Source organism: Erpetoichthys calabaricus, chromosome 8 (assembly GCF_900747795.2).
Source record: "Erpetoichthys calabaricus chromosome 8, fErpCal1.3, whole genome shotgun sequence".
Classification (NCBI taxonomy): Eukaryota; Metazoa; Chordata; class Cladistia; order Polypteriformes; family Polypteridae; genus Erpetoichthys; species Erpetoichthys calabaricus.
In genome coordinates, this window is record NC_041401.2 from 4759840 (window position 1) to 4782542 (window position 22703).

General features: G+C 45.8%; 1 protein-coding gene across 1 annotated transcript in view; it reads right to left on the bottom strand.

The window, feature by feature from the left end:
• The window catches only part of znf385b (zinc finger protein 385B), a 426132-nt gene that overhangs the window by 246429 nt on the left and 157000 nt on the right, over positions 1 to 22703 (bottom strand). The window contains exon 2 of the mRNA XM_028806201.2: positions 13135 to 13422. Coding sequence (XP_028662034.2) covers positions 13135 to 13420 — 286 coding nt within the window. The 5' untranslated portion in view covers positions 13421 to 13422. The remainder of the gene's footprint in view (positions 1 to 13134; positions 13423 to 22703) is intronic.

Below are 22703 nucleotides of genomic sequence, written 5' to 3' on the forward strand. Positions count from 1 at the left end.
TTAGGAGGCAGCCAACAAGCCCTGAGGTGAGTAAGTTATCGCGAGAGGAAGGGTTGGTTAAGGGGACTAACGTCTCTCTCCAGACCCAAAGAAGAAAATTAAAACGTCAACGTTCACACCTACGTCCATTCAAGGACTTCAAAATGGCCGATCTCTACTTCCGCTTCCATCTCCCAGTTGATGATGTCACATCCGGTCTCGCTAATTCAACGTCATTTCTGACTCCCTGTATTTGACGTCACATCCTGTTATATCATTTCCTGTCACCATTTTTGTTTGCTATAAAAGCACATGCAACTATGTACTGTTTGTCAAATGTCTATTTTGATCCGTGTGCAACGCAATTTGCATCTGTCCGTTGGACATTATATGGGGCTATGCCTCAACTCTTTTTGACGTGTTGGCATCAGGTTATTGCTTATTACATATATTGCATATTATATATATATATTGTGATATTTGCCCGGACACCATCAGACCGACACCGCATCTTTATCCAAATAATGTTTTTATTTTTCTTCTCCACACAACACAAACTCAGTCCCGCACAACAACACTGTGCCTTCAGCCCCAGTAGCCTTTTTCCTTTGCCTTCTCTCTCCTCGTCCCTGGGACACCTGTCCTCTCTCCAGGAGCTTCGTCCTGCTCCTGCTCCCGACTCCAGCTTACTGACAGGAGGGAGGCGGCCCCCTTAATCCTCACCCGGATGAGCTCCAGGTGCTCTACCTGACGTCACATCCTGGTGTGGCGGAAGCATCAGGAGAGCACCCGGAAGCACTCCGGGTGACCCTGGAAGGATCGTCCTCCATGGGTGTGGCAGAAGTGAATAAGTCCCGGGCTCCATGAGGCTCGGGGTGCCCCCTGGCGGTGACCAGAGGCCCCAACAGTCTTGAGCCTCCCTGCTCTCCTTCCGTGGGCCTCTTCTACTCCAGGGCAGTTGCCCCCTCGTGGCCCAGAGGATAAATATGCCATGACCCAGTACTTCCAGGCGTCCCGGCCGGGTCTGACCCCCAGCCGCGTACCACAATATATATATATATATATATATATACATACAGTGGAACCTCGGCTCACGAACATAATTCTTTCCAAAACTCTGGTCGCAACCCGATTTGGCCGTGCCCCAAACTAATTTCCCCCATAGGATTCTATGTAAATACAATTAATCCGTTCCAGACCGTATAAACTGTAGGTAAATATATTTTTTTAAAGATTTTTAAGCACAAAAATAGTTAATTATACCATAGAATGCACAGTGTAATAGTAAACTAAATGTAAAAATATTGAATAACACCGAGAAAACCTTGAACAGAGAAAACTAACATTGCAAGAGTTCAACGCTACTGCCTTAAGAACCGCTCATTGTTTTAAGCACAGGGAAAAAAATGAACATTTGAAAAATCCGTAATTTATACAAAAACTAACCTTAAACAACCAAGAAAACTAACCTTGCATGAGTTGAGTTCTGGCATGAAAGAAGTGAGGAGGAAGAAGTACACTCTTGTAGAAGGATTGTTTTGCAGCAAATCGCCATGAATCTTCCTGGCTTTCTCGCATAACATCGCCTCGCTTACGTTGTCCCCTGCAAGTTGCTTCTCGTTCAGCCACACTAGCAATAGTTTTTCCACCTCTTCCAGCACTTGAGGCCTCTGCTTGGTTAATGCTGTAACTCCTTTTGCAACATCAGCTGTTTTAATGGCCTCTTTCTGCTTTTAGAATAGTCGAAATCGTAGATTTTGATTTCTTGTACTCGGCGTCAAGATCAGTAACACGAACGCCACGCTCATACTTTTCAATAATTTCTTTCTTTAATTTGATTTCAATTTTCTTCGAACCTTTCTTCTCACCAAACACTACCACTCTTCACTTGCTTAGAGGCCACAATTAATTGCAAAATTAATGCAAAAACACACGAAATAGAGCACAAAGAGTTCACAGCGAATGTACGCACGTCTGACCGAGAACAATGCACAGGGAGAGACTGAACACGTGTGGAAATCATCCATGCATACGAACCAGAAGGGAAACTGGCTTGTTCGTCACCCGAGTGTGTGGTCGTGAACAGATGCAAAAGTTTGGCGAAATTTTTGGTTGTAACCCAATTTGTATGTGCTCCGAGACGTTCGTGACCCAAGGTTCCACTATATACATACAGTGGAACCTCGGTGGTCAAGTAACTTGGTTTACGAGTGTTTTGCAACATTTTTTTTTTTTTTATATTTTATTTATTAATTTTTATTGTAATCATTCCATACAAATAGATCAATTTATAACCAAACAAAATTGAAGACAAATCAAACCCCATCCCAATTTTGACTTGATAAACGAGCGAGGTCTTGCAATACAAGTAGTATGTACAGTAATCCCTCGCTATATCGCGCTTCGCCTTTCGCGGCTTCTCTCCATCGCGGATTTTATATGTAAGCATATTTAAATATATATCGCGGATTTTTTGCTGCTTCGCAGGTTTCTGAGGACAATGGGTCTTTTAATTTCTGGTACATGCTTCCTCAGTTGGTTTGCCCAGTTGATTTCATACAAGGGACGCTATTGGCAGATGGCTGAGAAGCTACCCAGCTTACTTTTCTCTCTCTCTTGCGCTGACTTTCTCTGATCCTGACGTAGGGCGTGTGAGCAGGGGGGCTGTTCGCACACCTAGACGATACGGACGCTCGTCTAAAAATGCTGAAAGATTATCTTCACATTGCTATCTTTTGTGCAGCTGCTTCCTGAAACGACATGCTGCCTGGTGCTTCGCATACTTAAAAGCTCAAAGGGCACGTATTGATTTTTTTTATCTGTCTCTCTCTATCTCTCTCTCTCTGCTCCTGACGAGGGGGTGTGAGCTGCCGCCTTCAACAGCTTTGTGCCGCGGTGCTTCGCATACTTAAAAGCCAAACAGCCCTATTGAATTATTTGCTCCTTTGAAGAGGAAGATATGTTTGCATTCTTTTAATTGTGAGACTGAACTGTCATCTCTGTCTTGTCATGGAGCACAGTTTAAACTTTTGAAAAAGAGACAAATGTTTGTTTGCAATGTTTGAATAACGTTCCTGTCTCTACAACCTCCTGTGTTTCTGCGCAAATCTGTGACCCAAGCATGACAATATAAAAATAACCATATAAACATATGGTTTCTACTTCGCGGATTTTCTTATTTCGCGGGTGGCTCTGGAACGCAACCCCCGCGATGGAGGAGGGATTACTGTATACGCTTTGTCTGCTGAGCGTCATGTGATCACAACTGAGCTGATGGTTCTTCTCTCTCGCTGAGGGATTGTGGGTAATCGTCTCCTATTCTCTGTCTGAGTCAGCGTGCCTCACTCATATAGTCAACATCTGCCGTACGCACGTATACTGTTTACTACAGCATTGTGTGTGTGCGCGCGCGCACGTGTGTGTGCTGTGACGTGCGAGTCCCCGTCTTGCACCCGAAAACACGAAGCTGAGTCTCAGTACTTTGGTAACAACAGCTTTATTCAGCTTGAAACAGCAACAGTGCGGTTATTTATTGTAGCGGGGTCTGCTCTCCTATACACAGACACAGCAGTCAGGCAAGGTCGTGACCAAGTAGTACTGTGCCCTGCGCATTTATAATGTTCCTTGTATCACCCATCGACGGCAGGCGCTTATAGCATGTCCGCGATCTTTTCAGATTTGCCTTTACGGCGAACTGCTACAGCCCTGGGAGACTGCGATTGCTTTGGGACGCTCTTCCACGTGTCGTCCCGTTGGGTGGTATCCCACAAGAGTTTAGAAACTGACTCACACCAGCCATGATTCTTTTTAAAGGTAAAGTGCAGGTTAATTTGTTTTATGTATTTTTACTTTATATTTTGTATTAATCATTTTTATATGAATAGTTTTGGGTTGTGGAATGAATCATCTGAGTTTCCATTATTTCTTATGGGGAAATTCACTTTGATATACGAGTACTTTGGACTGCGAGCACATGTCCGGAACGAATTATGCTCTCAAACTGAAGTTCCACTGTATATATATAATTTATATGAGCACATCAATATACAATAATAATATTTACAAAAACCCTCCCTTGCCCCTAAACAATAAATGAATAGATAGATAGATAGATAGATAGATAGATAGATAGATAGATAGATAGATAGATAGATAGATAGATAGATAGATAGATAGATAGATAGATAGATAGATAGATAGATAGAATAAACACAGAACACAAACACAGATTGTTGATAAACGGCAGTTGAAACGTATGTGATAAATGAGTCCAAAGCTAATAAAGTCTGGTGATAATTGAATATTGGCCGAAGTGATATTTGCTTCTTCTCAAAAATACAAACCGACCTCACCATGTAAGTCCTCGGCAATGGCTGATAGGAAACCAAACCCAGGGGCTTTTCTGCACTGGTCATTGTGATGATGATCCGGATACTGAAAAAGCAAGCAGTGCAACTGCACAATGAAATGGAAATGATGAGTTGGCAAATGAAAGTGTAAAGCGGCTCCTTTCTTCTCTCAATCTCCTTTCTCTCTCCTCGCCTCTCTCTTCTTTTCCGCTCCTCTCATTTAAAAACTGAATGTCCTGGATGTCATTGGTTGAGAAAACAGGAAATTCCCGTCTCGGGGTTGCGGTCTCCCTTCATCGTCTTTCCCAGTTTGACTTATGGGGACAACACTTACTAACACACACATCCATGATAGTAAATGGGACGACGAAAACAAAACGCAACTCAAAAAAAAAAAAAAAAATCTATTATTACACGCAAAGCCAATAACGCTTTCGCTCTCGCTTGTCTTGTGCCATTACAAGAATTTCATGTCTAGCGGAGCAATAAAAATGCCCCTGGCAGTGCCTCATACTCGGTGTGAGCTGGGGGGCTTATGGCACCCCTACAGGATATAGACGCTCCACTAAAAAACGCTGAAAGACTACCTTCAAATTGCTCCCTTGCTTGCTGGGCATACTTGCGGCTGATCTATCACACAGTACTTCGCATACTTAAAAGCCCGAACAGCACCTATCAGATTTGGATTGTTAGCTTTTCTCTCTCTCACTCTCTCTGACATTCTCTGCTCCTGACGAGCACTCCTTAGAAGAGGAAGATATGTTTGCATTCTTTTAATTGTGAGACGGAACTGTCATCTCTGTCTTGTCATGGAGCACATTTAAAGTTTTGAAAAAGAGACAAATGTTTGTTTGCAGTGTTTGAATAACAACCTCTTGTGTTTCTGTGCAAATCTGTGACCCAAGCGTGACAAGATAGAGGACCTACAAAGGACCCACAAAGCAGATGCAGAGGAATAATTTTAGATAAGAAGTTAACACTGAGCATGTCATAGGAAACTGTCAAAATGGGATGACAAAATAAGTGGAGTTTCTTATAAACGTGAGACGAGTTTACGGATAATTTCATTCTTGCACAACAGCACCATCTGGTGGAGGACTGGGTCAGTGCGCCACCTGCCCTTAAAGGATTAGTTTGGTGATTTCTAAGTCCAAGTTGTTTCTTCTCAATCACGGGTTGTATAAACTTGTAACATAAATTGCATTCTAAAGTGAGGCATTTTTTTAAATAAATTTTAAAAATCTATTGTCTGCACTTACAGCCTACAATGGAGTTTAAGGGGAAGACTCGTCCATAGGTGAATAGAAAAAACTTACAACAAATACGTTCATTTTTAGGCCAAAAATGTTAACAAGTAGTGAGTTGTGTCTTTAGGTGACACAAACATTATAAAACAGAGCATCCATGTTGTTCTGCATGTCATACTCTCTACCAAATAACTCACACACGTGCCAGTCAGTGCCCAGTGCTTCAACACGGAGCTCACTGTGAAAGGTGTTAACATCAACAACCATGGCACAAGTCGCACCCTGTGTGCTTGGGCACCAGCTGGGGAAATGCGCCGACCTCCAAAAATGTATGCAAGTGGTTTGAGATGACAGCCACCATGAAAGGTGCCATATGAAGTTTATTTGAAATTTCACGCCAGGCTTTACTGAATGTGGCAACCAGCCTTCGTCTGCCAGTCGTGTCAACACGGTGCAGGCTGGCATTCGAGTCCCCATTCAAAATAAAGTCAGTAAAAGCACATGCCCAGCAGTGGCTTCCAGTGACCTTTGAAAATAAAAGGTTAAATCTTTTTCCGAGGTGCTTCATACCACTCCTGTCAAACCCCCTAAGGTGCCACTTTAGTTTCTTGGGTCAACTGGAATCCATAAAAAGATGGCAAACGTGATGAAACAGGACCCTTTTATGAGCTGCTGGTATGGGATGGTGGATTTACACAGAAGCCGTTTACGATTCTCAACTGTGCGTCCCACTGGTGTAAATCAAACATTTTGCATGGCACATAAAAGCTGATCCCTAAGCACCGTGGAGATTTACGATCCTCGCCGTGCGGCCGAGTCAACGGTGTGCGATTTACGTGATGCATCTTCAAGTGCAGAAGGCAGCTGTAAAATCCAGAAAGTGGCAGAAAATCATTTCACAGTCAAACCTGGTGGCACCAAGTGTCTCACATGAGTGAAGTGGCATGGCATTCAAGATGACAGGAGCCCCAACTGTTTAGAAACTCAGCAATATTTGTAGCATTCCCACTGCAGGAGATTGGGCCATCTGGAGTCCCCGAGACTTTTTTTAAGCTCCTACTCGTTCAAGCAGGGACTAATGTGGGTGGGGCTTAGGCAATGCATTGTGCTGATTGGTCAGCCACAAACACTGGTGCCACCTTATAAATCTGTCAGTAGTCTGGACTCTGGAGAGTTGACAGTGAAGATGTAGCGCCACACCTCACACCATGTCATCCTTCAGAGCCACCTCACAGGTGTGCCACACCACACAGCGCAGAAATAAATCTCCCCCTGGGAAGTGCGATCGCTTCAAAGCAATAAGGTACGGGAGACCCCCATAAACTTCTGAACTCCCATTGCACCGCACTTCACATCACATCACACTTCATCGATGGCTCTCTACCCATGAACTCCTCATTGCATCTCATCTCAAACAAACAGGACAGGACCTCTGGGGAAAAAGCTCACTGGGCCTCAGACCCCTAAACAGAGCAAATGTCTACCTTAAAATCCAGAGGACCTCCCAGAGTTGAGTACAGATTATTGTGAATACTAGATAGATAGATAGATAGATAGATAGATAGATAGATAGATAGATAGATAGATAGATAGATAGATAGATAGATAGATAGATAGATATGAAAGGCAGTATATGATAGATAGATAGATAGATAGATAGATAGATAGATAGATAGATAGATAGATAGATAGATAGATAGATAGATAGATAGATAGATAGATAGATAGATAGATAGATAGATAGATAGATAGATAGATAGATAGATAGATAGATAGGAAAGGCAGTATATGATAGATAGATTGATATGATAGATATGAAAGGCACTATATAATAGATACAGTGCATCCGGAAAGTATTCACAGCACTTCATCACTTTTTCCACATTTTGTTATGTTATAGCCTTATTCCAAAATGGATTAAATTCATTTTTTTCCTCAGAATTCTACACACAACACCCAATAATGACAACATGAAGAAAGTTTACTTGAGGTTTTTGCAAATTTATTAAAAATTAAAAAACTGAGAAATCCCATGTCCATAAGTATTCACAGCCTTTGCTCAATACTTTGTCGATGCCCCTTTGGCAGCAATTCCAGCCTCAAGTCTTGTTGAATATGATGCCACAAGCTTGGCACACCTATCCTTGGTCAGTTTCGCCCATTCCTCTTTGCAGCACCTCTCAAGCTCCATCAGGTTGGATGGGAAGTGTCGGTGCACAGCCATTTTAAGATCTCTCCAGAGATGTTCAATCAGATTCAAGTCTGGGCTCTGGCTGGGCCACTCAAGGACATTCACAGAGTTGTCCTGAAGCCACTCCTTTGATATCTTGGCTGTGTGCTTAGGGTCGTTGTCCTGCTGAAAGATGAACCGTCGCCCCAGTCTGAGGTCAAGAGCGCTCTGGAGCAGGTTTTCATCCAGGATGTCTCTGTACATTGCTGCAGTCATCTTTCCCTTTATCCTGACTAGTCTCCCAGTTCCCCACAGCATGATGCTGCCACCACCATGCTTCACTGTAGGGATGGTATTGGCCTGGTGATGAGGATGCCTGGTTTCCTCCAAATGTGACGCCTGGCATTCACACCAAAGAGTTCAATCTTTGTCTCATCAGACCAGAGAATTTTCTTTCTCATGGTCTGAGAGTCCTTCAGGTGCCTTTTGGCAAACTCCAGGCGGGCTGCCATGTGCCTTTTACTAAGGAGTGGCATCCATCTGTCCACTCTACCATACAGGCCTGATTGGTGGATTGCTGCAGAGATGGTTGTCCTTTTGGAAGGTTCTCCTCTCTCCACAGAGGACCTCTGGAGCTCTGACAGAGTGACCATCGGGTTCTTGGTCACCTCCCTGACTAAGGCCCTTCTCCCCCGATCGCTCAGTTTAGATGGCCGGCCAGCACTAGGAAGAGTCCTGGTGGTTTCGAACTTCTTCCACTTACGGATGATGGAGGCCACTGTGCTCATTGGGAACTTCAAAGCAGCAGAAATTTTTCTGTAACCTTCCCCAGATTTGTGACTCGAGACAATCCTGTCTCGGAGGTCTACAGACAATTCCTTTGACTTCATGCTTGGTTTGTGCTCTGACATGAACTGTCAACTGTGGGACCTTCTATAGACAGGTGTGTGCCTTTCCAAATCATGTCCAGTCAACTGAATTTACCACAGGTGGACTCCAATGAAGCTGCAGAAACATCTCAAGGATGATCAGGGAAACAGGATGCACCTGAGCTCAATTTTGAGCTTCATGGCAAAGGCTGTGAATACTTATGTACATGTGCTTTCTCAATTTTTTTTATTTTTAATAAATTTGCAAAACCCTCAAGTAAACTTTTTTCACGTTGTCATTATGGGGTGTTGTGTGTAGAATTCTGAGGAAAAAAATTAATTGAATCCATTTTGGAATAAGGCTGTAACATAACAAAATGTGGAAAAAGTGATGAAGCGCTGTGAATACTTTCTGGATGCACTGTAGATAGATAGATAGATAGATAGATAGATAGATAGATAGATAGATAGATAGATAGATAGATAGATAGATAGATAGATAGATAGATAGATAGATGTGAAAGGCACTATATAATAAATAAAATTCTTATTTACATGTGATAATCAACAAGGGGCGGCACGGTGGCGCAGTGGGTAGCGCTGCTGCCTCGCAGTTGGGAGATCTGGGGACCTGGGTTCGCTTCCCAGGTCCGCCCTGCGTGGAGTTTGCATGTTCTCCCCGTGTCTGTTTGGGTTTCCTCCCACAGTCCAAAGACATGCAGGTTAGGTGGACTGGCGATTCTAAATTGGCCCTAGTGTGTGCTTGGTGTGTGGGTGTGTTTGTGTGTGTCCTGCGGTGGGTTGGCACCCTGCCCAGGATTGGTTCCCTGCCTTGTGCCCTGTGTTGGCTGGGATTGGCTCCAGCAGACCCCCGTGACCCTGTGTTCGGATTCAGCGGGTTGGACAATGGATGGATGGATAATCAACAAGGACAGATTACCAGTCCTGTACTGCGGTTAGTGACTTATACTGATTAGTGGTGTCCTTTATAATAGAGTGACAGATAATTCAATGTGACAGGTGCCGTATCACAGATTGACTGAGATCATTATTGTCACATGTATAGAGTTTAGTAAAATTCCGACTTGCTTGACGCCACACGTCTCGACTCTCTGATGCCAGGATAAGTGAACAGAACTACCTGACCTCAGAATTTCCGTTTGCCTTACCTAAAAAATCTCGGGAAATTACCAGAAAAACACTACATAAGAGATTGATACGATACATGCTGTTTTAGGGTGTGCTTCCCTCGCAGTTTAAGGTTAATTTTGACACACAAAGAAAGGCACTATATAAAATGTAAAGTTTTGCATTGCTGCTGCAGGATGACAGGGTGTCCCATAGTGACAAACGCCGAAGGGTGCACTGGTTAAATCCCCTCATCTGCCTGCAGTAAAAACTGTGCAAAGATGGCTTTGAGATGATGTGAAGGGTGCTTTATAAGTCGAAGTGGGCACTGCCCTTTCAGCTTTGGCACCTCTTCTTCTTCTTTATCCAAAGTGACTTACATATTTGTTTGACACAGAGCTGAAACTGAACTGCCAGCCCTTGGGGTGTCAAGTCCAATGCCTGGCCATGGTGGCCTTTCATAGGTCATCATGAATTTGGTTTGAATGATGGTCACCGCAGACTGAGAAGAATGTGAGGTGAATGTCCCACCCCATCCGGGGTTTCTCACTACTTAACGATTCATGCTCTCTTTTATTAAACGTTTCCACAAGCATATTTAAAACATCCCCTGTAAAACTGGAGAAAGTCCATCTGAAGGCTGAACTTGCAGAAAGAGCACGAAGCTCCCTCACCGTGGATTTCCAGTTTGGCCTCGAAGACAGCGGCATGGAGATAAGCAGTGCCAATGCTGCCATCTAGTGGTAAACAACAACAACTCACTTGGTGAGAATCGGGAGGGCGATGTCATCCCTGGTGTCATCCCACCCTCTGTCTTCAGTGAATGATTTTACATCTTTGGATGTTCATCTTTGCTGTGCCTTTAATATTCAGAACTTACTGTTTTTTGAAAAATATCCTTGAGCTTTAAAGGGCATCATAAACTCAAAGCAACTTAATCAAGTGCAGGATCATTGGGGGAGACCATGCCCACCCACTGTGCTAATAATCCACCCATTCTTCCATACATTTCCTAAGCCGGGTTAGGGTCCGGAAACCCAGTGGCTATCCTGGTAAATCTGAGCGTGAGGTGGGAGCTGTGGATGGGATGCCAATGTACCACAGCGCACACTCGGGCACACACTGGGTGGGTCTGAGCTTTTGGGACAATACAGCGCGCTTAATCCAAATTGAGGGATGCAGAGGGGCAGAGCTTCTCCTGGCTGCACTGGGCACAAGGCAGAAACCAACCCTGGATGGGGCAGAAGGCAAGAACCAACCCTAAACAGGATGCCAGTGTACCACAGAGAAACCTTACACACACACTAAGACAGTCTGAGCTTTTGAGATAACACGACATTCTCAGACTGGCTCAGTCCAAATGGAGGGTTACAGGAGGCTATAGCATTTTCTGGCAGCACCGGGCACAAGGCAGGAACCAACCTGTGGCAGGATGCCAGTCTATCATCTAGCACAATCGTGGACACACTACACCAGTTTCAGCTTTTTATTCTCAAACGCACTTAACCCCAATTGAAGGCTGCAGGGAGGGCACAGCCTATTCTGGCAGCATTGGGCACAAGGCAGGAACCAACCCTCAATGGGGCACCAGTCTACCACAAGGCACTGTTTAGCATCCCAGTTGAGGGCGTGGGCAGCCTGAGCCTTTCCTGCCAGCACTGGGCACAAGGCAGGAACCAACCATGGATGAGACGGAAGGCAGGAACCAACTCTGCATGGGGCATCAGTCTACCACAGTATACAGTCACCAACACCCCATGCCAGTCTGAGCTTTTGAGAAGCACAACATTCTCCAACTCTCTTAATTCCAATTGATTGTTGGGGGGCAGAGCCTATCCTGGCAGCACTGGGCATAAGGGAGAAACCAACCCTGGACGGGATGCCAGTCTACCACAGGGCAAAGTCATGCACAGACTGGGCCAGTTTGTGCTTTTGTGATAACACGTCATTCTCAAACTCATATAATCCAAATTGAGGGTAGAAGGCAGCTGCAGCCTTTCTTGGCGATACTGGCTTCAAGGCAGGAACCAACACTGGATGGCAAGAACCAACCCTCAGTGGGATGCCAGTTTTCCACAGAGCACACTCATGGACACACTTAGCCGGTTTGAGCTTTTGTGATAACACATCATCCTCATGTAACCCAAATTGAGGGTCACAGGCAGCTACAGCCTTTTCTGGCAGCACTGGATACAAGTCAGGAATCGATTCTGGTTGGGGTGCCAGTCTACTACAGGGCACACTCTTGCACATACACAGCCAGTTTGAGCTTTTGGGAAGACACAACAGTCTTGAGATCACTAAATCCAAAAGGAGGGTCACATGGAGCCAGAGCCTACCATGGCAGCAGTGGGCACAAGGCTGGAGTCAAGCCTGGATGGGGTGCCAGTCTACCACAGAACACACTCATGGACACACAGTTTGACATTTTGGGATAGCCTAACATTCTCAGACTGGCTTAACTCTAACTGAGGGTTGTAGCACGTTGCACAAGGCAGGAGCCAACCCTGGATAGGGTGTCAGTCCATCACATGGCACCCACCGACAAAAGACCAGTTCACCATTTCCATTGTTATACTCTGCACATTTGGGCATGTGGGAGAAATCCCCACACAGACAAAGGGAGAAGATGCAATGACCACAAAAACCAAGGGTAAGATTTGAACTTGGAGACTCGAGATCCGTGAGGTTTCAGCACTAACTACTGTGCCATCATGTCACCTTTGCAATAATCCAAAGCTTCTTGCCAACACAGAGGATGCCATAAATGATGGGTACAGATAATGGAGTTGTGAATCACCCAGGGCTTCAGCTTCATTTTAAACGTCTTCACAACGAATCAGACTTCTCATAACGAGCAACACCAGTTAAAGATGCCAAATGGGCACCTCTTTGCCATACCTCAACAGCTGCCACCAAACCCTACACCCACACAAGAGAACACAGAGACATCACGGGTAGTGGTGGGTAAAGATAATGGAGGCTTTAATAACCTGCGTGCCATCTTCATCTCAAACGTCTTCATGGTAACGCAGACTTCAAACAACCAGTAATGCCAATTATATACACCAGATGGGCATCTCTCTGCCATTCCTCAACAGATGCTACCAAGTCCTACACCCACACCAGGCAAATCAAGCAGTGTAGCTGAGGTTGTCCTCCCAGCTGGGGCCACCAGCCTGGCACTCAACACAAGCTGACAGAGAGGCATACTGGGGCAAACAAAATGGAGACCAGAACATGAAATGGAGACCAACCAAGCACCCCTAGTGGAGACTAAGAGGAACTGCACCCAAGTCAGAAACAAGCAATTCTTCACGGCCCAATTTTCAGTGTTTCGTCAGGTTCACGGCTCCCACCCCACTTTGGCCCGTCATGGCGGCTCAGCCTACCTGTGGAGGAAGCAGCAGGAGCGCTAGGAGGAATCTTGCCGTTGTTGAGCTGCTTGACCCGCTTCAGGTGCGACTTGCCATTGTAGTGGACCTGCGCCTGGGCCGCCGAGTACAGCTGGATGTTGCAGGCCTCACAGAGGGAGTAGAGCAGCTTCTTCTTCTCCTGAATCCTCTGCAGATCTGTGGGTCCGTTGCTTGGCTCCTTCTCTTCGGCATGGTTCACAAGCTGCGTGCCAGTCTTCAGATTTTCGAGAAGGTGATGCTCCGGGGTCAGGGGTCGCTTCATACCTAGGGGGCAAACAACACGAGAGAAGAGAAACGTTAACAACGCCTTGCTGGGATCAAGACAAAAACGAACCAAACGGGAGCCGGTGGAGGCCCGTCTCCCTGTGCATGTGGCGCTCAGCTGTGTCTTTCAATGCCAGAAAAAGGATGAGCTCACTTCCCACCATAGACGTGAGAACTAAATGAGAACAGGAGGCAAAGCCAAAAAGAAATCCAAAAACGAGGAGGCACGACACAAAACCAGCCATCGTGAGGCTCGCAGCACGAGGACCACCAGGAAAACGGACTCTTCCTTAAGATGGCTGCTAGGCTCACAATGGTTAACACAACTTGAGTGTTAGGGGGCCATTAGGGGGCGGCACTGGTCATCTCGGTTAATCATTGAAGTACACCACCTGACTGCACTTGGACACCGATGGTCTGCCAAAGACATGTGGTCAGGATGAGCAGCCTGAGGTGGTTTTGGAGTAACTGGCATCCCTTCCAGGGTGGTGCTGCTGTGACCGGCCCCCCCACCACAAGAAAGCCGTGTACTGATCAGAAAGAACATCATCCTCTCCCTTGAACACTCAATGTCCACTGCAAGAGCACAGAGTACACTGTGGCTGTTTAATTGGGCAGAGATCTCATATAAAGGAGGAAATTAGAAGGTAGGGGACTGTCAGGTGTTCACTGCTGCCATGAAGTAATATGGGGAAGGTGTGGCCAGGGCAAATGATCTGAGTAGGTAGGCGGGGCTAGAAGCAAACAGCAGCTGGGGCGTGGCAAGAGGCAAACTGCCTGGGGGCGTGGCAAGAGGCAAACTGCCTGGGGGCGTGACAAGAGGCAAACTGCTTGGGGGCGTGGCAAAAGGAAAACTGCAGGTGAGATGTATGGCTACTGTCAAGCGTCATGGGGGTGTGAAGAGAGAGAAATTACCTAAATGGGGTCATGGCCAGTGTCAACCAGCATGGAGGCGTAGTCAGACACAAACATTACAAAGGTATAAACAGCTTAACAGCCTAGGTGGGTGTGGTCACAAGGAAATTATACTTGGGGGCGTGGTCAGAGTCAAGCTTCATGGAGGTGTAACCAGTGGGAATGGTGACCAGAGACAAACTTCAAAGAAACAACAGATGTAAACTGACTGGACTCATAGGCTAGCTTCACAGGGATGTGACCAGAAGACGTCTACCTGGATGGGTGTGGCCAGAAACAAATTACAGGTTGGATGTGTGGCTAGGGTGCAGTTTCATGGATCTGTGATCACAGAGTTTTACTATAGGCAGGAGGTGTGGCCAGAGGTAAACTGATTGGGTGGGTGGGGCCAGTGGCATATCACAGCTGGGAGGTGTGGTCAAGCTTAATGGGGCATCGACAGAAGTAAACTAGCTGGATGGGTGGGTGTGTCCACAGGCAAGTTACAATGTGGGGGCATGGCCACCACAGTCTAGTTTAACAAAGGTGTGATCAGAAGAAAGCTATCTAGGTGGGTGTGGCCAGATATAAATTACAGGGAGCATATGGAAAGTGTTTTATGACAGGCAGGAGGCGGGTCTAGAGCTAAACTGCTTGGGTGGGTGTAACATGAGACAAATCAAAGTTGAGAGGTGTGGCCAGAAACAAGTCACACCTAGTGGGCGTGGCCATAATCTAGCATCACAGGGGTGTCATTTAAGAAAACTATCTCGGTGGGTGTGGCCAGGAGCAATTTACAGATGGGATGTGTGGCTTGGGTTCAGTTTCATGGAAGTGTGACCAGAAGGGGACATGGCAAGAGTTTTATTATAGGAGGTGTGGCCAGTGACAAATCACAGATGGGGGTGTGGTCAGAGTCAAGCTTAAGAGGGCATTGACAGAGGTAAACTAGCTGGATGGGTGGGTGTGGCCAAACACAAGTTACACCTGGTGGGTGTGACCATAATCTAGCATCACAGGGGTGTTATTTAAGTAAACTACCTGGGCAGGTGTGGCCAGGAGCAAACTACAGGTGGGTGTGTGGCTCGGGTTCAGTTTCATGGGAGTGTGATCAGAGGCAAACTGCCTGAGCAAGAATGGCCAGTGGGAAATTTCAGTGGGGACATGGAAAGAGTTTTATTAGAGGTAAGAGGTGTGACTAGAAGTAAACTGCTTAGGTGGGTGTGGCCAGACACAAATCAAAGTTGAGGGGTGTGGCCAGAATCAAGCTTCACAAGGCATTGACAGAGGTAAACTAGCTGAATGGGTGTAACCAAAGGCAAACTGTGTGTGGGAGGAGTTACTGTCACATGCAAATGAAGGTCATTATCAGAAGAAATCTGTCTGTGTGGAAATCACCTGAGGTAAGTTACAAGTAAGGGTTGTGGCCAAATGAAAAATTTTGGGGGGCGTTAACAACGACAAACTACCTGGGTGGGTGTGACCAGACAGAAGGAAACAGTACGTGAGAGGTGTGGCCAGTGGAATAGTTCTGTTGGGGGCGTGGCCAAGGGAAATTACAGGTGGACGATGTGGCTAAATGCCAAATGCATAAGGGCATCGACTATGGCATAACTACCTGGGGGGCGAGTGTGGCAAGGCAAACCTGACCGGAGTCAACAATGGTATAACTGCCTAGTTGGGTGGTGGTGTGACTCCGGCATCACAGAATAACATAAACAAGTAAGACCTTCAAAAACAGCCCACCAAAAAGGTCTCATCTCCGGGCAAGGAAAATGGGAGGCTACAGGTCTTACTAGGCCCCCAGATGGAGGGCAGGCTTTTAAATTCAAAAAGAAATAGCAAAGAGTCTCAAAACTTGAAGTATGTCTCTCTAGGGGAAGAGGAGCAAAAACTCTGGCTGGGGTTGGAGACAAGACCTCAAGAATTCTTCACAAGTTTGAAGATTTATTAACAAAAAAAAATAACAAAATGCTGAAAAGGCAGTCCTTGGCAAACAAGTCCCAATAAAAGAACCAGAAAACAAAATCCTTAAAACAGAGCCAGAAAATGTCAAAAAAACAGTAAATCCGAAGAACAGCAATAATCAAAAAGAGAACTTGGCTCACTCCACAATAAACAGCGAGGGACTGCACTTCCCATAAAGCTTTAAACCCCTCAATGGTGATGGGCAGGAGGCCCCGCCTCTTAGGGAACCACTCACAATATAAAACGCAACTACATTAAAAACTACAAACAGAATAAAACAAACATATTTTATAATTAGACAATTAGTATATGAACGAAATGATATTATAAACAATAACAGAAAACAATGAACAATAATAAAAAAAACAAAAATAAGACATTTAAACAGGAGCTGGGGGAGGAGCTCTGGCTTGACAGGAGGAGGTGTGGCCAGAGACAAATTACAGGTAGCAGATGTGGCCGAAGGGTTAAACTTCATGGAACTAATAGACAGAGGGCAACTTTCTGTGTGGGTGTGGCCTGAAGCAACCATCAGTGGAGTCTGACCACAGAAACAAAGGGTGGGCATGTCCAGGTCACAAACAGCAGGTGGGGGTGTGGTCAGTGGCAAGCCCCTCAGAGGGAAGCTGCCAGGCTGGCCGATACTCCAAGCAAGCAGCCCTGGTGCTGTACTGATTGGTATGGCGTCACGCAAAGCGGCTGGCTCCAGTCGTGGAAGGCGTCAGAGATGCCCGCTTTCACTTTACTCCCGACTGATGCTCACTTAGGTTGGGAAGCAAGACCCCTCAACTTCCAGTGTTCATATTACAGAAACAGGAAGACAACGATACCTGTAAATTGTCTTACACTTGTGAAAGGTGCTATATAATAGCGGCTCACTGCACATCCCATTGCTCTTAATATGTGAATCTCAAGGCCATTGGTCAAGTAGCACTTCATAAGCACACATAACTACAGGTGAAGTACCCAAAAAGTACCTAAATCATCTCACACGCTGGGGCTCAACTACAAAACTTTACAATACTTTATAATTGTGAAAGGCACTATATAATACCAGATCACTGCACTTCACGTTGTTCTTAGTATAGAAATCTGAAGACAATTACAAGGTGCCTGTATGGTACAAGGACCACTTCACATGGTATTGCTTAGCTAGAAAACTTGTAAAATGTCTTAACTGGAAAGGCGCTATATAAACCTGCGATGCTGTGGCTAATTCACTCACAGATCACAATTCCCTTTTCTGTTCTTGAGCAGTAAGTGCCGCTGTTTGTATTACAGATGCATGAAGACTACTTGTATAGTCTCTTCCAGTTGTGAAAGGCACTATATAAAGTTTATTTAATCTAAAAATATCACCTCACTGCACCTCCCAATGTTCCTATTATAGAAACTCAAAGACAAACACAACGCATCACTTCATCTGCTGGTGGTCAGCTAACAGAGACACAGATTTAATTTTTGATAAAGTACTTAAGTCACTTCACAAGGATGCCTTACCAGAAAGGTGCTACATAAGGCCACAATACTGTTGCCAGTTCAGTCACAAAACACGACTCCCTTTGTGTCCTTGAGCTGGAGTCCCTCATGTGCCACATTTCATTTCACAGGAACATGAAGATGATTATATGTTCAAAATTCCTTACAGTTGTGAAAGGCACTATATAATACCAGCTCGCCGTGCCTCTCATTAATCTTATTATGTTTTGCTTTAAGCTTCTATATAGTACACGTAAAGGGGATAAAAACTGTGAAAGGAGCTGTATAACACGAGAGCACAGGGCACCTATAAGAGAAACACAGAACAAATAGCAATAATATTAAAGGCGCTATATAAAGTCACAGTGTTGCCAATTCTCCGTGTGTCCTTCAGCAAGGCCTCCTACAGTGCAGAAACATAATAAAAAAGTTTACACTTTCTGACCATTAGGGGGCGCCACCGAGCCCCAAATTCCAGGCTCAGTCACACGTTCAATTACAGAATTGAATTTAATTTACTAAAAAGCACAATTCAAGTACCACAAGCACAGATATTCCAAAGTCTCCTTCCACTCCACCCGGTGAGCTTTGTCTTCTGCTGCCAAACGCTGACACCCCAGAGCGGCTCCTTTACAACCAGACCCTGGACCACTGCCACTGCCAGGGTACAGTCCGTTGGAAGGTCATCTGGTTCAAGTGGAAGTCTGTAAGAGTGAGGGTCATGACCCAACTCCCCCCGTAGCACCCCCCTAAGCAGCACCCACAGGACCTTATATGGCTGCTCCACAGCACTCCAGCTCCAAGCATGTCCTTGCGGGTGTCCGTGCTGAAGCCCAGGGATGCTGCCATCTGACGTATTGCCTCCCCCTGTCTCTCCATTATACTGGCCTCATGGCTGAGTAAGGGTCCTTGGTCCAGCCAGGACACCAGCAAACCACAAAGGGCATCTCCTGAGTGCCTCCTGGCCATGGCAGGATGTCTCCTCGCCTTTCTTCCTGTGCCTCTAATGGGCTGGCCTCCCATCCAGGTAGGGAACCTCACTCCATCCCACCTGGGCCGCCCACCCATCACAACCTTCACAGCTGGATGGCACTTTGCAACACCTGAGCACTGCGGCTCCAACTGGATTTACACAGAAACCTAAAATCCATAACAAAATGCTTATAATACAACCTATATATTTTTTTGTGAATTTCCCCTTGGGATTAGTAAAGTATCTATCTATCTATCTATCTAAAAGTGTAAAAGGTGCCATAAGATACCTGACAGTCCGTGTGTAACAGAAACATAGAACTAGCAGCAGTATGCATTACAGGGTGGTCCAGATCTAATTCTGCAACTGTTCTTCTGACAACCGTCTCCCCGCCATTTTGGAATGCAGGGCAGGTTGCTGCCATCTATTGGCAACAAAAAGAATTTTAAGTGAAATCTCTATGTGCAGGGCAGGTGCTGTGAATTCTCTACGTAATAAACTTAATAAGTTATAGCGTAATGAAAATTGCATAATTAGATCTGGACCACCTTATACTTGTAAAGCCTATTAACATGAAAGGCACTATATAAGACCACAATGGCGCCAAACCCTCCCTCCGCTCCTAATCCCTGTGAGTCGCTATGCCACTCATTGCTCTTGTTAAAGAAACCTGAAATCAATTAACAAAAAATTTAAAAAGTGTCAAAGGCGCTATATAAAGCAGGACTCCCTTCACCTGATGAGAGAAACAGAGATAAATAACTATAAAGCACCAGAATGTGAAAGGCACTATATGAGGCCACAATGCTGTCAATGCAGTCCTACCTCCTTGTGTGTCCCTGACCAAAGCCACTCGCCTTCAGGAGTTCATAACACAGAAAACATGACGACAATCACTGGGTAATGTGCACCTTATGATTTTACAAGGCGCTATATAACACCAGGTCATCATACCTCTTTTTATAGATATATACAGTGTATATAAACCTGAAGGTGACCACACTGAAATTGTAAAGCACCTTAGATCTGTGAAAGCTGCCATGCAGTAGCTGGCACAGTACCCTGCAGTGGTCTCATGCCCAGGGTCACTATGCCCACAACTCCAGACTGGTTAAACTGGACCTGAGGATGTACATGCAGTGCCTTCGCAGTGTCTTCAGACCCCTTCACTATTTTCACATACTGTCCCACCCTTGTGCTAAACTCGTTTTAGTTCTCAAAATCGAGTGACCGAATGACAAAGCAAAAGCAATTTTTGCCAATTTATTAAAAATAAAATTAAAAAAAAAACAGAAATATCCCATCGACACGGGTATTCAGACGCTCTGCTGTGCATCCCCTTCTATTGATCACCACTGGGATGTTTGTGGCCCACTCAGCTGGTTGGCCCATAGAGGGTCCTACAGGTGGGCACAAACCACAGCATGATGCCCAAGGGTTGGCCTGCAGAGCTCAGAGAGAGAGAGACGGGACTGTGACGAGTCACTCATCTGGAGGAGGCTGCTCTGTGACCTCCATAATTGTTAATTGGAAGACGTTTAGAACAAACACAACTCTTTCTAGACCTTTCTAGACCTGGTCAAGCTGAGCAATTGGGGGATGGGGGACGGTGGCAGCCTTGGTAAACTGAAAGGTGAAAGAGAACCTGATGGTCACTCCGCCCGAGCTCCGGAGGACCCGTATGGTGGAGATGGGAGAAACTTCTAGAAAAGGCCAACCATCAGTGCAACACTTGACTAACCAGGGCTTTATAAATGAATAGCCTGGGACGGGGTGGGCAAAGTCATTGTGGGGGACACAGTGGCTACAGGTTTTTGTTCCAAGCCGGTTGCTTAATAGGAATCACTTATTGCTCAAGTGACATTCTTCTGCTTCATTTCAGTGGTCTCGCTCGTTCAGATTTCGAACCCTTGTTGCTTATTTTAGTCGTTTTTAGTTGTTCTGCTTGCCTGAGGTAAAGTCAGCTCTGATGGAGGATCGCAGGAGTCGTCGGGTTGAGGGGTCCTTTCATCGGATTGGCTGGTCCAGCGATGACTCAGCTGTGGACTGGCCAATAGGGGGAGGCAGCTTGATGGCCAAGGTCAGTCAGTCATTATCCAACACAGGGTCACGGGGGTCTGCTGGAGCCAATCCCAGCCAGCACAGGGCGCAGGGCAGGGAACAAATCTTGGGCATGGTGCCAGCCCACCGCAGGACACACTCACACACACCAAGCACACACATTAGGGACAATTTAGGATCGCCAATCCACCTAACCTGCATGTCTTTGGACTGTGGGAGGACACGGGGAGAACATGCAAACTCCACGCAGGGAGGACCCGGGAAGCGAACCCCAGGTCTCCTTACTGCGAGGCAGCAGCGCTACCACTGCGCCACCGTGCCACCCATAAGAAGATCATCTACTGTTGAATTCTGCTCTGTACTTGCAATATTTTTATTTTACTATTATATTATATTGAGGATGACTTGTGTTCTGTTCTGTGGATTGTATTGTATTGACCTCCTTTTTTCTTGTGACCCCCACTGCGTGCCCAACGTACCTGGAAGGGGGTCTCTCTTTGAATTGCCTTTCCCAAGGTTTCTTCCATTGTTTTGTTTTTTTTCTCGTCTTCTTAGAGAGTCAAGGCTGGGGGGCTGTCAAAAGGCTGGGCCTGTTAAAGCCCATTGCGGCCATCCTTGCGTGATTTTGGGCGTTACAATAATAAATTGTATTGTATTGTACAGTAGTTTTAAACAGCTGTATTCTCGGTTTTTCTCTCTCTCTATATATATATAAAATCCAACGTCTGTCCATCTGTCTGCTTTTCATGACAGAGCTACTTCACGGATTTAGATCGTGTTTTTTTTTCCTATAATTTGCTTGAACATTCCGGTTGATTTTGCGACTTCTCTCATTGCGCTAAGTATCACAGTTCACTTAAGGTGGCGATTTATTCGCGCTAATCCGAAAGACGCAGTGGGCCGAGACCCTCCTCACTCATGCGCCAGCCTCAGGGTGTAACCTAACTTCTGCTTAGTTAGCGAATGAGAGAACTTCTTAGCGGATTTAGATCGGGTTTTTTATTCTAGAATTTGCTTGAACATTCCAGTTGATTATGCGACATCCCTCTTTGCGCTAAGTATCAGAATTCACTTGTGGTACCGATTTATTTGAGCGACTCTGAGAGAGGCTGTGGGCCGGGGAGGAGGAGGCGGGGCCTCAGGAGTGGGGAGCTGGGCGGGGCCATCCTCGCTGTCCTGTTTCACTGATACGTGGGCGGAGCCGCGGGTGACAGCTAGTTAGCAATAAGAGGCAAATGACAAAAGAAACCAGCAGTTCTCCATTTCACTTGTTTCCATTTACAGCTGTGTGTGTTTATCGTGCACTATTGGGTGTAAATAAAGTGAAGAGAAAAAAGTGAAGGACTGAGAATTACTCACCCGTTTGGATGAGACCCTTAGAAAGGAACAACAAACCTAAGATATGACAGTGAGCTGACATGGCAGAGTTAGTTAAAGCACTAACAAGCCACTAAATTAAATTACTGGCAGGGATTGTTTTCTAATTAAGCAACTGGGGTGGAACAAAAACCTGCAGCCACCGCAGCCCTCCAGGACTGAATTTTCCCACCCCTAGCCTGGCAGAGGCCTCTCCTCAATAAAAGATGCATGGAAGCCCACTTGAGAGTTGCAGCACAGCACTAAAAGGGGCTCTCAGATTCTCTGAGCTGCCTGAGGTGGGATTGGAGTAACTGGCATCTCTTCCAGGGTGGTGCTGCTGTGACACCCCCCAACCACCACCACCACACCACGAGACACAGTACAGCCATGTACTGATCAGAAGGAACACCGTCCTCCCTTGAGCACACATCATCCACCACACACCAAGAGCACAGAGGACCAACCAACTGGCAAAAAGAAATTAGACACAACATCATGAAGGTGTGATTTAGGGATCTGCCATCAGGTAATATGGGGAAGGTGTGGC